Source organism: Euleptes europaea, chromosome 4, assembly GCF_029931775.1.
Source record: "Euleptes europaea isolate rEulEur1 chromosome 4, rEulEur1.hap1, whole genome shotgun sequence".
NCBI lineage: Eukaryota > Metazoa > Chordata > Lepidosauria > Squamata > Sphaerodactylidae > Euleptes > Euleptes europaea.
In genome coordinates, this window is record NC_079315.1 from 99,464,539 (window position 1) to 99,480,000 (window position 15,462).

Below are 15,462 nucleotides of genomic sequence, written 5' to 3' on the forward strand. Positions count from 1 at the left end.
TGATATCACTTCCGTTGTGTGTGGAAGTGACATCACTGAATCGACGGTGATGCAGGCCTAGGCTAGCACATTGGTACGGGGGGGGGGGGAAGAAACCCAGAGTGGTGTATCCCCAGCCCCTGGCAGGGGCCTGGCAACCCTAAAACCTCTTCTGCTTCTCACTTGCTTTGAAAGCCCCTTGCGGGGGTTGTCATAAGTTGGCTGTGATTTGACAGCACTTTACACATACACACACATGTCCCTGGATTAGGTCACAAATAGGTTCTGGGAGCTTTGTGTTTCTGAGGTATACAGGAGCCCAATTAAGACTGGTAACATAGTACTTGGGGAAAAGGAGCTTAGATCTTCCACTTATATTGTTTCCCCAAGCTGAAACTAGCCCAGGGAGCTGCTATTTGCACCTTTGGGGCTGCATGTGTACAGATATGTCTAGATGCCAGTATCCCCAATGGAGCAAATAGGAGCTCCCTGAGGCTATTTCAGGTTGGGAAAACCACGGCAGGGAGGGTCTAAGCCCCTTTGCCTCACTCATTATAGTCCCAGTCTTCATGCACATGGGAAGCACAGAGCTCCAAGAACATGCCATTGCTCAACCTGGGGATGTACCTGAGAAGAATGTAATGTGTAGTTAGGGCCTTGAAGAGTGGCTAGTACCATCATACCCTACTTGCCAACTTCCCTGAAACCAAGTGTCTGGCTACCATTGTTGTACAGCATGCCAAACTAGATGCAGAATTGCCCTCAGAAGAGTTGAAGGTGGCAATCTCCCTCAGGTTTCAGCCTACACATTATTATAGCTCAGGAATGCCAGTGCCTCCGGCCAACTCTTCCATCCCACATGCTCTGGTGACTGTTAAATGGACAAACTACCTGTACAAATGCCAAGGATGTTCAATTATCCTGGTCTGCTATAGATATTGTAAAGTAGTATAAAAGATAAGAAAATAATTATAGCAAATGTCCATGTGTGTGTATAAAGTGCCATCAAGTCACAGCTACTTATGGCAAACCAGTAGGGTTTTCAAGACAAGAGACTAATAGAGGTGGTTTGCTATTGCCTTCCTTTACATAGCAACCCAAGTATTCCTCAGTAGTCTCCCATCCAAGTTCTAACCAGGGACAACCCTGCTTAGCTTCTGAGATTTGACAAGATCAGGCTAGCCTGGGCTATCTAGGTCATAACATGCATATATTCCTCAGTGTTTTCCTGCACATCACTTCTAGCATTGCTGAATCTCTCTCTATCCCCTCTCCTGACTGAAAAGGTATTCCTGCTTCACTGGATCATTGGTCTGACCTAACTGGGTAACTATTTTTTTCCTGATATTCGTGAGAACTGAATCAGGGAATGTTCAAGTCAAGAGAAAGAATGTTTAAGGAGGTAAAAAAGAAATACATTCCAAAATCATCCTATCTTGATTTAGGTACATAATGGCAATATTCAACACCAGGCAATCTTTTCTTTGCTGTAATTACACTGTAGGAAGTTGTTACAATTTAGGAAAAGAGGGGAAACAATACCTTCCAGGGCAAATATTCTCTCTCCAAGAGCTTCCACAATATTAACCAGAGCAAATTCATCCGAGACATTGAAGAAATGCTTTTCAGTTGGCTGACTTGCAATTGATTTTATTTCTTCAATAAATTTCTCGGTGCTTAGATTGCCTCTGTTGTAGGAGCCAAGGATCTATGGCATTAAAAAAAAGTCAAGAAGATATTTTAGTCACAAAGTGTGTGCTTCACAGTCCTTATCATATCATGAACAACTTCACACAAGTCATCAGGAAGCAGGTCCTCTTTGAAACACTGGTAGTCACTCTAGAAAGTAGCAGTGGAGTCTGTGGGGAATGTATATGGCAGAGGTAGGTTTTATCAGGCTCTTGAGTTTTAGAGGAGCCTGAACAGCTTTGCTTTACTTTTTACAATGTTGTAGGTCAAGTTTTGCCTGCCTCTGCATCATGCCCCTGGTATTCCTTGGAGGTCTCCCATCCAAATACTTGCCAGGCTGAGAGTGTGTGACCGGCCCATGGTCACCCAGCAAGTTTCCATGGCAGAGCAGGGATTCAAACCTGGGTTTACCAGATTCTAGTACGACACCTTAATCACTACACCACGCTGGCTCCCTGAAGACTCATATTCAGTTCCTATAGTAGGCCATTTAAGAACTTCACCTGGTCTTCACATATATGGGTTTTGTACATTATACTAGCTTGGCATTAAGTTTTTATCATTTAATTTTCTTAGCTATAACCCTTCTCTTAATAGGATTATTAAATCCATTTATATTTAAAGTACTTACCTTTATATGTTCCAGCTTGCAATCACAAAGATAAAGATAAAGAAATGAGATTTACACACAGCAATAAAGCTAATTTTGCCAGCCACTATGTCTATTCATTAATTATCTTCTCTTACTGTATAAAATACTGTCATAGATTCTAGCTAGGTTTTGACAGCTCCAGATTGGGAAATACCTGGAGATATTGGGGGTGGAGCCTGAGGAGGGCGGGGTTTGGGGAGGGGAGGGACTTCAATGGGGTATAATGCCATAGAGTCCACCTTCCAAAGTGGCCCTTTTCTTCAGGTGAACTAATTCTCTGTCAGTTGTGATCCTGGGAGATCTCCAGCCAACACCTGGAGGTTGGCTACTATCATTCTAGCCTTAATGCAGGATCTATCACAATTTGAATCGCAGAGTCTCTATATCTACTGTTGTTACTAAAAAGACTGTTTTAAGAGGTTCTTGTTTAATCATTAAAGGGTAGTTCACCTGAAGAAAATGGCCACTTTGGAAGGTGGACTTTATGGCATTATACCCCATTGAAGTCCCTCCCCTTCTTCAATGACATTATATGTCTTTTCACCCTACCTAGGACATTACATGTTCTCTACCCTCCAAATCACAAGGCTAGCAAATGCTAACTAATGCAATGTAAGCATATAATTGTGTTTTATGATTTAAATGTGTAGACATTATACTACTGATTCACAAATGAATGTAATGAATGCGTCTTATGCTGGAGATGAGAATGATTTATTTATTTATTTTTGTATTTCTAGCCCGCCCTCTCCCGGCAAGGCCGGGCTCATGTTAATGTTGTTTAACATGATGTTAAAATTGAATATATAGAGTGATTATGAAGCTCACAAATTTTATAGTTTAGTAAAATAGACACAGAGGATGTGGATATCCAAATATGGTCTTATGAGGGGTGCAATTTAGCACACTAAGGGAGCAACTTAGCACATTCCTGCTACAGAGTCACAGAACCCTCCTGATAACAGGAGTGCAGGATCTTTCTTCCTCCTTTTCAAGGAGTTTGAAACAGTATAAATACCGGCACAGTAAGACTAGATTTTCAGACCTCAATCAGAGTGTCTCAAGAAGAGGCTGTCGGTATGTATGGTTTTGACTTATTATTCTAGAATGTGACTTAGATACTTTATACTAAATCAGACTTATTTGACTGTTATAATTTGAAGTTGGATTTTAAATTTGAATGGTATGTAAGACTTGTTTGCTTTATTGCATACATTGTAAAATACATTGTCACTGCATACATTGTAACAAAGTGTAAAGACTTTGTAACTTGCATTTACACATTTTTACTGTTAGTATTTCAATTAAAAGACTTGTTTTTTTAAAAGTAGGTAAAGTCGTTGAGTCCTGCTTAGTGAGTGACTGGCTGAATAAGATAATATATCACTTCTCAGGAAGTGGTCCTTTCTAAGAGCCTGTCACTTCAACAGCATGACCCGCTTCTTATATTTTGATAATAGTTTAAATAGTTGAGAGCCAATGTGGTGTACTGGATAAGTGGCGCTCTAGCACCATAGGCGAACTGAGTTTGAATCTCCACTTCTGCCATGGAAGCTGGCTGGGTGACCTTAAACCTGGCCTACCTCACAGAGCTGTTGTTGAGGGAAAGTAGAGGAGGGGAGGATCATGTTTTAAAAGTTGCTTTGAGTCCAAAGTGGGGAGAAAATTGGGATATAAATAAATACATAAATGCAAATACATCGTAAAAGGGATTCCCCAATTGTAACAAATGTTGAAGGCAATTAATTTTTCAGTCAGACATCTAAGCTGTCTTCTTTTTTGCAGTACAGATTTAGGGAAATCTATCATAAACTGAATTTCATGATTGTCAACATATATCTTTGATTAAACTCTGGCTGCTTTTAGAAGTTGGTCTTTAACAAATGGACTTACTAAAAAAACTACACTCACATCACAAGATTAGTAGTTAGAAGGAAATTTTGATTGATTTGCTCGCATAATTGATTTGTTCTCATTAAATTCAGATCCTAAAATAGAGCCAAAGGTTTCCTCCAAAAAAGCTGTTGATACCTTCAGCTCCTTCTACTAATGTTCTTTTTAAATTATTTTTTTCCTGCTTTTGAGATCTAACATCTCTGTTTTTTGTTCTATGCTTGGTTTTTCTCTTGAATAGCTATTGGTTGTTTATTATCTTCCCTTGCTTTTTCAACATCTTCACGATGACGCTGTGTTTTTGCATCATTTCTAAAACCTCCATTTAACTGCTTCTAAACCCACCTTTGTGTTTTTCTAACTTTATTAATCTCTGTAACTTATCAGTCAGTCTTTATATCAGCTAACATAACTGTCTGGAGTTGACCTCCCAACCCCTGCACTTTCCCAACAGGTAAGTCCTTTAATGGACGGACTTGAAGCCAGTTGAGGAGGAACAGCAAAGTCCTTCCTGAGAAGTGCGTGGAAGAGCCAGATGCTGGCATGGGAGAGGAAGGTGGGTGAAGGCAAACCCCAGTTCCCCTCGCTTCACTGAGGCACCTGACAGGATGTCCAGGTAGCCAAAGGAAGACCATGGAGGCTCCAGACAACTTTGTCAGGATTTCAATTTTTTAATTTCCCAAATGTTCTTTTAAAAATGCCTGGGAACTGCATATTCCCACCCTGGAATCTCCACCCTGGAACTGCATATCTGGAGTGCGGTATATCTGAAAAGCCCTGTATGTGGTGGTGGGGATTTCCTTACAGTCTGATAGCACTTCACTTACAGCAATTGAGTATCTCTGTATGTTATCTTTTTCGCAATCCTCAATCACTTTTTGCAGTCGAAAGTTGTCATGAGATTCTCCATCAGTCACAACCACCATCACTCTTTGTACCCCTCTGCGTGCGCCGCGAGCTTCTGTGAAAGCTTCCTTCCTAAAGAGGCAGAGAAAGAGCGAGAAGAACCTCAAGGAGAAACTGCAAACCTCCTGTGAACCAAGGATTGTAATCAATGATAAACAATGACAGATAAAAATAATTATTAGCATAGTATGTTGCCAACATAAAACCTAATAGCACTTATGGAGCACCAAGATAACTCTGTCTGCCTAAGAGATGCAAAAAACAAACAACCCCCTCCCTACAATACACAAGGATTCACAAGAGAAGAGCTGCCCCTTCCTTTGAGTTGCCAGTGGTAGCTTTGTTAGAAATCCACTATTATCTCCTGCCATACAAACAGGCCACAAAACGTGGATTCTCCAGCCAGCACCTCTATATATCCAAACATTTGGTTGAATCCAGACAGCATTTTTGTTCTTACCCAGTTCTCCTCCTTACTTCAACCCCTGTCCTACATCGCTTTCGTCCCTGCAGCACCTACGATTCCCAGCCTAACCTTTTTGGTGGTCAAAGAAGACCCTTTCCTTCCTTTATCATCAATGGAAAAGCTGGCTAGATCCAACCCATTGTCTTTACCAGTTGCATTCACATACTTGTGGACAGGGCCGGTAATCAATTTAATCATTTTAATTGATTTCCCATGTGCCTTTTGACCAACTAATTTAAGTATATTTGCATATGTCAAACCCTCAATATAAGAGCTTTTCCTAGACAGAATTCATATTTTGACTAAACACATTACAATGACTAAATCTTACAGCCTTGCTTTCAGGGAGGCTTGTGGCTACAGAAGACAGGCGGAGTCACTTATAGTGCTGACTTCAGTAAACCTAGAAGGACACAACTGCTGACGAAGGCATGGTTATGGTCACAGTATATCAACTGATGTGAAAATGAACTCGTGACTTGCGATCATATGCATACTTTGGAAAATCCAAGATGGTGTCTGGTACAGTAAGTCAGGCATAGAACTTTTATTTCGTACTATTTTATGGCCTACCTTGCTGTATCAATTCCAAGAGCTGTCATAGTTTGACGACCTTTTCTCTGAATGATGGCATTTGCTGCAGCCAGCACATCTTCTGTAGTTGTGTAAGTGTTGAGGTTAAATTCATGTGTTACGTTTTCTCCATATTGAACAATTCCAACCTGAAACACACACTTTTTTGCTTAAATAACCTTCCTAGTGGATGACTCTTTAGCTCTTTTCAGACTTTTTGTGAAAGCATGGCATGTGTGTGTGTGTGTGGGGAGCCTACAGAGATAGGGCAGGACTGAGGTACGTGCACTGTGGTTGCTTTACACCTTACTGAAAGAAGATGTATCGCCCTCTCATTAAAAGTCCCATAACAGTTAGATATTGAAGATCAATATGGGCTCCACACCTTTTAATCTAGCCTTACATTTTACTGGTGGAACAGTTTGCATCTTCAGTTTTTATAGATATTTAGAGAGAGCCTGCATGTTGTAGTGGTTAAGAGCGGTGGTTTGGAGTGATAGACTCTGATCTAGAGAACCAGGTTTGATTCCCCACTCCTCCACATGAGTGGCGGACGCTAATCTGGTGAACCGGGTTGGTTTCCCCACTCCTACACATGAAGCCAGCTGGGTGACCTTGGGCTAGTCACAGCCCTCTCAGCCGCACCTACCTCACAGGGTGTCTGTTGTGGGGAGGGGAAGGGAAGGCAATTGTAAGCTGGTTTGATTCTTCCTTAAGTGGGAGAGAAAGTCGGCATATAAAAACCAACTCTTCTTCTTCTCCTCCTCTTCCTCCTCCTCCCTAGTTGCTTTAACTACCCATCCCTTTTAGCACAAACATCTCTGTTTAACAGCAGCCATGGACGTTATTTGAACTGAAGAATGCAAGAGCTGTGCTCAGAATAGCAGAGCACAGATGTTCTGTATTGTTACCAGAATTAATTGGATATTGCTGTTTCACTGTCCAAGAGCAAAAAACCAAAGTCACAAAACAGTAACATTAATATGAGACTTATTATGTATTTTATTTCATGTCTAGACCTGATCCATTCACTGCTAAGACAAACTACAGAAAGTTGTATCTTCTGCATGAGGTTGCTGGTTCAGGTTCCTGAGATGACATGCCTTTTAAGTGGCATGAGGGCTAGATAATACCAGGCAGAGGGAAGGAGAAAAAATATTAATGAATTCCTTTCGTACATAGTTGTACAGTAGTGTCCAGCAAAGAGTCATATCCTGGCATCTCCAAATAAAAAAGGATTAAAAAGTAAAGGTAGTCCCCTGTGCAAGCACCGGGTCATTACTGACCCATGGGATGACGACACATCCCGACGTTTACTAGGCAGACTGTGTTTACGGGGTGGTTTGCCATTGCCTTCCCCAGTTGTCTACACTTTACCCCCAGCAAGCTGGGTAATTTTACTGACCTCGGAAGGATGGAAGGCTGAGTCAACCTTGAGCAGGCTACCTGAAACAGACTTTCATCGGGATCAGGATCAGGTCATGAGCAGAACTTTTTACTGCAGTACTGCAGCTTACCACTCTGCACCACAGGGCTCTTAAAAAAGGATTAGGAGATATGAAAGATGTCTACCCAAGACCCTGGAGAGCTATTGCCAAGGGACAGTAGAAAATGCTGACCTTGATAGATCAGTGGTCTGACAGCTTCGTGTGTGTTCTTGATACACTTTTCTAGTTATCCTTTTTTAGCATCACATCTTATCTGTTCCAGCTAAGAAGGTATGGGAATTTTCCCATCATTCCAGCATGTTGAAATGTATATGTCCATAACATACATATAACTGAGGTTACATCTCTCTGTCTTTTTTAAAAACCACAAAACAGGGGGAATAAAACTTCTGCTTCAACCTACTTGAGTCTGTTGTGGACCTATATCCATATTTTGCAGCAGCCGGTTCAAAAACAATGTCACGCTCTCCCAAGGGTAAATACTGTTAGAGCCGTCAAGAACGATGACAAGGTCCAGCTCAGTCTGGCATTCTGCAACATTAAACATGGGGTTGTGAGGAAGTATAATGATGTAAAGTATTTTGAACTACTGACACTAGGACTATGGTACTCGACTTGAAAAGAAACACCTTTGCATTGCAGTGACTTATTCAGGCAAATATGCTAAAAATTACTGCCTCGTTTGCCTGTGTGTGTGTGTGTTAAGTGCCGTCAAGTCGCTTCTGACTCATGGCGACCTTATGAATGAAAGTCCTCCAAAATGTCCTATCTTTGACAGCCTTGCTCAGATCTTGCAAATTGAAGGCTGTGGCTTCCTTTATTGAGTCAATCCATCTCTTGTTGGGTCTTCCTCCTTTTCTGCGGCCCTCAACTTTTCCTAGCATGACTGTCTTTTCCAGTGACTCTTGTCTTCTCATAATGTGACCAAAATATGACAGCCTCAGTTGAGTCATTTTAGCTTCTAGGGTCAGTTCAGCCTTGATTTGATCTATAACTCACTGATTTGGTTTTTTTTGACGGTCCACGGTATCCATAACACTCTCCTCCAACACCACATTTCCAAGAAATCTACTTTCTTCCTGTCAGCTTTCTTCATTGTCCAGCTTTCACACCCATACATAGTAATAGGGAATACGATGGCATGAATTAATCTAGTCTTAGTGACCAGTGACACATTCTTATTCTTCAAAATATTTTCTAATTCCTTCATGGCTGCCCTTCCCAGTCTCAATCTCCTTCTAATTTCTTGGCTGCAGTCTCCCTTTTGGTTGATGGTGGAGCCAAGGAATAGAAAGTCTTGAACCATTTCAATTTCATTTGCATATGCAACATTAATTGTTCAGTGTCTTCTTCCTCAAACCCATGCCATCTCTTCTTCTGGAGCTTATGCAAGGACAGCTGTGCAGGAAGTCTGAAAGCAGCAGCTGGATAGAAGGGAGGCTCAATTCCTTTCCTTCCTAGAACAGTCAGTCAAACAACATGTTCGTTTAAAAGAAACATTACTACAAAAATAGAAGGACAGAGCAGGAGTGCATCAGTAGTCCAACCATTTCCACCTTCTGACCCAAGCAAAATTCTCCACCTTTTGTATACCACAAAGAGAGTGTGGGTGTGGTACAAAAAGGACTTTAGATTAGAATAAAAAAGTTCTAAATAACTATAGTAAGGAAGGTCCAGGAGCAGAGGAAAAATTATGAAACATCTGAATTGGTCCTAAGTCAAGAAAAAAAGCCATGCTTGCTTCCCTCCTGCCCAAGGGTGACTCAGACAGAATAAAGAAATATGGCCAATCTGGCTTCATTTATACTTGTCCTCAGCCAAAATTAGAAAGATGAGAAGAAAAAGAAGGAGCAAAACCACATGTTTCCTGAAGCATGTTTCCTGAGAAAGGGAGGTCTGGGAAATAAAATAATCCTGAAAAGCGTGGAAAGCAAGCTGGTAAAGGAAAAGGAAATGTATAGGGCATCTTGCTTTGATGTCTAGTCAAAGCATACATGGTGGTTAAGTTCAGAGAAATGCCTGGAAATTGCATAGGTCTTCTTTAGCTAGGCAGGCAGGTAGGCGAGATAACACCAAAGCACTGAAGCAGTTCTTTTGAAATCAAGCAGCGTCAGTTCTGGCAACTGAAAATACATATTTATCATCTGATATTGCTCCCTCTGGTCATTTTGAAGGCCACTGGTTTACGAGACTGAGGCATACCCACCTTTCTCCAGCTACATAAAGCAGAACCTAGTCTGAAATGAAATCTCCATAGAGAAGCTCTCTGGCTCGAAAAGCAGAGGTAACAAAGCTGATCGATGAGGAGACGGAAATAAATTGTGTTCTAGACCTAAACAGTCACACCAATTCTAAGCCCAAGGTCTTCAAGGGACTTAAAAGGGTGCGCTGCTTTTTAGGATCACACTAGATCACTGCCTGAAGATTGTTATTTTTTTAACACTGATAATAGCTCACGACATAGCATCCCGAACTCTGTTTATGAGAAAACGAATTCCAGAGGTCGCAAGCGATTGGGTTATATACCGATGATGATAACATTTACTTAACTTGGTCATGTTAGTAGCCTTGACAAATCGCTTACGCTTTTGGTATGCCTCTGTGTATACATCTGTCTTTCTCAAGGCTCAGTACTTTCAACACATACAAGAGCAAACGTCTTCTGCACATACCTTTCACAGATGGGGCCACAGAGTTTACAACTTGAAAAGTGGAGTCGACGTTAGAACAGATGCCAGTCGTGTAATGCAAACGTCCACATTTGTAAGCATACAGAGGCCCGCATGCCTTCGATAAGGAAAAAATGCTACAGTTTAAATAATTAAGCATTCTGGAACTTTATAATAATTCTGTTTATTTTCTTAAACGATGACTCGGAATATCCTTGCTGGAGCACGAAAAGAGCAATGTAAAACACATGACACATCAATAGGGTTGCCAAGTCCTTCTTCGCCACCGGCGGGAGGTTTTTGGGGTGGAGCCTGAGGAGGGTGGGGTTTGGGGAGGGGAGGGACTTTAATGCCATAGAGTCCAATGGCTAACATGGCCATTTTCTCCAGGGGAACTGATTTCTATCGGCTGGAGATCAGTTGTAATAGCAAATCTCCAGCTGCTACCTGGAGGCTGGCAACCCTACACATCAAAGTGGTATCACATTTCAGGAAGTTCTGTTGTGGTCCAGAGGTCATCTTGACTTGATGAGTAGGCTTGCTAGGCTCCGTAGCTCCACCGGCGTAGCGACACGGACACTGTAGCAATCTCAGCCCAAACTCTGTGGTTTCCATAGAGTTTTATCTGAGATTGCCAGAGCGTCTGTGTCCACAGGCACGCAGTGCCCACCGGCCACAAGCTGGCCGGCGGGCAGCCCGGTGGATCGGCGGGATTTTACCCGCCACCACCGGGCACTTGGCAACCCTATTGATGAGGGTTAGCCAGCTTACACCACTGATGCTGCCAGAGCCAGACTTTGGGGCAGAGATACAGACACAACAAGCCCCCCGCCCCGCCCAAAAGCAGCAGTGGGGTAACATTTGATGTCTCACCCGTAACACGGTTCAAAGCCCAAGATTACCTAGCTGCAACTTTGCTGGCAGCCTGCAGGCCAGATTGCCCCCCGCCCCCAAGACATTTTTGTCTAATTCCTGTTAGCACTTCCAAATTTTCATCAAGGTTTTCCTATTGTAAGGAAAATTAAAATTTAAAAAAATGCTTTCAAGACGTAACAAAGAAAAAACATTTTACACTTCAGTCTGGATTTGTGTGGAAAACAATTTTTAAATTTTTTGGGGGATGTAATATGTACAAGCTGGGGCCCTAGGAAGAACAAGTAGAGTTGCCAACCTCCAGGTGGTGCCTGAGATCTCCCGGAATAACAACTGTTCTCCAGACTGCAGAGATCAGTTCCCATGGAGAAAATGGTTGCTTTGGAGGGTGGTCTTGTGTCATTATATCCTGCTGAAGTCCCTCCCCTCCCCAAACCCCACCCTCTCTAGGCTCCACCCCCATATATCCAGGAATTTTCCTACCTGGAGTTGGCAACCCTAATAATATAGCAGCTTCATGTGCCCTTTGCCATTAGGGTAACATGGGTGGGGGAAACAACTGGGAAACACAATATAACACACAAATTTACATTATGCCAATACTAATCTCCCCTCCATAGGGTTGCCAGCTCTGGGTTGGGAAATACCTGGAGTTTGGGGGGGGGAGGAGCCTGGCAAGAGTGGGGTTTGGTGAGGGGAGGAACCTCAGTGGGGTATAATGTAGGGTTGCAGGTCCCTCTTCGCAACTGGTGGGAGGTTTTTGTGGTGGAGCCTGAAGAGGAGGTGGTTTGGGGAGGGGAGGGACTCCAATGCCATAGAGTCCAATTGTCAAAGCGGCCATTTTCTCCAGGTGAACTGATCTCTGTCTGCTGAAGATCAGTTGTAAAAGCAGGAGATCTCCAGCTACTACCTGGAGGTTGGCAAGCCTAAATACAGCTTCTATCCAGAGGTAGTGGGGTATAATGACATAATGTTTACCTTCTTAAGCAGTAATTTTCTCCAGGAGAACTGATCTCTGTAACCTGGGGACCCACTGTAATTCCAGGAGATCTCCAGTGCAATCCTGCCAAAAAACCCTCAAATTCCCCACCCCCATCCCCTGCCAGTGGCCAGCATTTTGGATTGCCACAATAATGAGAATAGATGTTGGGGCACCTAACTGAAATTGCTTTCACACATGTTGGATAATGCACCTTCCATACACATCAGCCATCATTTGCAAGCGGATTTTCTTGTTTCACACAGGAAAACCCATCTGCAAACAATTGTGAAAGTGCATTGAAACTGCCTTACCCAATGTGTGGGAAAACTGCTTTACCCAATGTGCTTTACACATTGCAGCCTGAGGCTGCTCACCTTCGGGTTTCACAGGCACCCTGGACAAGGGGGAAAGAGAAAGAGGACACATCAAGGGTGAGTGGAGTGAGGGAGCTGATGGGAGTCTGATTTCCCCTCCACCCCAAGTCCTGGCAGGTCCCACTCTTGTAAATTTTATTCAGAAGTACAAGCTTCCTTTACATTTATAGACAATACTTATTTTCTCACCAAAAATCCTCCTTTGGGATTTGTCACTAAAGTCGCTCCAAGGGTCATGTTCTCCTTTACTTCTGTAACTTGAGGAATGGATATGTCATCTATAAATAGAGCAACACTTTTCAGTGTGGGGGGGAAGCAAGATGGTAAATCACACAGCCCAAACATCCCATCTTTTATATAAAATTCAGTTCGTCCCTGTTTCCCTTCCTCCTCCATGTTCCCCCTCAATTAGAGCTCAAATGAAGAAGTCAGAAGCCTGGCTTTCATCCCAGATACGTTGTCTGGGATGCTGGTTCACATATTTTTCATGACCCTCAGAGGATGTCACAACAGCAATTCAATGACTGTGGCAGATAAGCAGTCACAAAGCTTGCTCATAAGAGGAAACATTCTATGTGATTTGATATTTCTAGCGATAAATTATTTTATATGACATCAACGTATCAGCTCAGCAATGTATCCAGCTTTCCAGTGAGGAAAAGGTGAAGTAATTATAGGAAAGGATACGCATTAGATTAGAATTCTTATCGCTTGCCCTATTAGTAAAGTGTGGATTTTTCAAGCGGATGCCTTTGTTGCCAAAAGGGCTTGAAAGAAGGCAGAAGTGGCTTACTCTGCTGAGTGGGGAGGGATCCTGGAAGCTTGCAGGAAATCACTTCCTCCCTAGAATCTATTTATTTATTTAAAATATTTACATCCCGCCTTAACTCCTTAGACTCAAGGCAGCTAACAATGCAACAACTGTTTGCAAGAATGCAGGTAGTAGCTGGAGAGGAGATCTCCTGCTATTACAATTGATCTCCCACTATTACAACTTAACTACAGGTGATAGAGATCAGTTCCCCTGGAGAAAATGACCTCTGACAATTGGACACTACGGTATTGAAGACCCTCTCCTTCCCAAACCCTGCCCTCCTCAGGCTTCACCTTGAAAATCTCCAGGTATTTCCCAACCTGGAGCTGGAAACCCTAGTTTCCACAGCAGTGCAAAAAGCCTCTTACTACAATGCTGCTTCTGGGGAATGGGGAAACCCCCAGGAAAGCTTGGAGAAATCTGAGGTTTCCTTCAGGAGGGGGGAAATCAGTCAAAATCACCCCAAATTGTTCCCGCAGAAACTCTAGGCAGTATCCAAGCCATATATTTTTACATGGAGATTAAAATGTCACATGCAAAGTGAGAATTGTGATGAAAATGCCCTTAACCATCTCTTTGCAGGGCCCACTCCGAATTACTACTAAGCCATTTACCGTCTTACCTGGCAAGTTCAGCTTCACGCATGGTGAACCACGGTTCTTTCCCACACGGCATTTGTAGACATCTCCTGTTCGGTTCTGGGGTTGACCAGCTAAAGGAGAACCAATCAGCACCCTTGGAAATGAAAACAACCACGTTTGTCTTCACAATGCAGCACAGAATTTTTACTCTATGTAGGTTAAAAATGTAGGTATGTAGGTATTTTAAAGTTACACACAGTCAGTTGCTTAAACCTGAATATTTGTAGAACAACGGTAACAGAGCACAACAGACACAGCTGTAACAGAAAATGGGGAAAGCTTACGTGGGGGCAGGGGAGTGGATAGAGAGGATAGTCATAAAAACCCTCACCATTTTCCTTCTTCATTTTCAAACTGCTGAACAGTATATCCAAACATATCCTCCACGGGGCCACTGAAGGTCATAGTGTCTTTCACATCAACATTGAACTGCAGAGAAAGATGCAGCAGACCTGATTTAAAAAAAGAAGCATACAACAAAATATGAATTACTGGCTCAAAAAGAAGCCGGGACAATTAGTGTCATTTTCCATCTATGATGTAAGTAGATTAATTACCCTAGGGAGAAATGCTACTAATGGTACCTGGCATATACAATTTGGATCACTGTGCATTATAAGTTATACCAGGGGTGTCAAACATAAGGCCCGCGGGCCGGATCCGACCCCTTGAGAGCTCTTATCTGGCCCCCGAACCAGCCAAGGCAGCTACCCCCACAGTCCCCATCTGGGCTGGCAAGGCATGGCCCAGACTTACCAAGTGGCATTTATATCATATCCGGCCCTTGTAACAATTGAGTGTGACACCCCTGCATTATACTTTCTTCTTTTCTAGGATTTGTTTTGCAGAATCTGGCCACTGGGTAGGGTTGCCAGGTTCCTCTTCACCACTGGCGGGAGGTTTTTTGGGGTGGAGCCTGAGGAGGGCAGGGTTGGGGGGGGGTACTTCAATGCCATAGAGTCCAATTGCCAAAGGGGCCATTTTCTCCGGGGGAACTGATCTCTATCGGCTGGAGATCAGTTGTAATAGTGGGAGATCTCCAGCTAGTACTTGGAGGTTGGCAACCCTACCACTGGGATTGTGATGTGGAAACTGGTTTGGGTTCGAGTTAGGGGGGCTTTTTTGTAGAGTCCCTTTCTTCTGATTTCATTTTCCCATCCATAAGTTCTCCCAGCACGGCAATGCTAGTGTGCCTCGTACTTTCCCTTAAGGCTTCTTCCTAGCGAGAGACGCTGGTCATTGATCATTCCAAGCAGCTGCTTCCCCGAACTTCGTCCTTCTCCTCTGACAGGTAGCTGCACAACTTCCCTCTATCCCTTTGACCTTTAGATCTTGTGTGTGTGTGTGTGTGTGTGTGCTCTCATACTGTGTTTTGTGTTCGCTTGTAACCCCTTTTAAACCCCTTCAATAAAACCACTTTCTTGTGATACAAACATTTCTTTATTGAAAGCTTTTCCCATTGGTTTGCTCATCTCTCGTACACATTGGGAAAAGATTTGGCTT

The 15,462-nt window shown here is 42.9% G+C and overlaps 1 protein-coding gene across 1 annotated transcript in view; it reads right to left on the bottom strand.

Moving 5' to 3' along the window:
* The window catches only part of ITGA1 (integrin subunit alpha 1), a 79,707-nt gene that overhangs the window by 37,874 nt on the left and 26,371 nt on the right, over positions 1-15,462 (bottom strand). Inside the window, exons 2-9 of the mRNA XM_056848712.1 lie at positions 14,291-14,411; positions 13,941-14,053; positions 12,694-12,782; positions 10,279-10,393; positions 8,010-8,137; positions 6,159-6,307; positions 5,041-5,191; positions 1,522-1,687 (exon numbers count right to left, since the gene is read on the bottom strand). Of these exons, the coding sequence (XP_056704690.1) occupies positions 1,522-1,687; positions 5,041-5,191; positions 6,159-6,307; positions 8,010-8,137; positions 10,279-10,393; positions 12,694-12,782; positions 13,941-14,053; positions 14,291-14,411 (1,032 nt within the window). The remainder of the gene's footprint in view (positions 1-1,521; positions 1,688-5,040; positions 5,192-6,158; positions 6,308-8,009; positions 8,138-10,278; positions 10,394-12,693; positions 12,783-13,940; positions 14,054-14,290; positions 14,412-15,462) is intronic.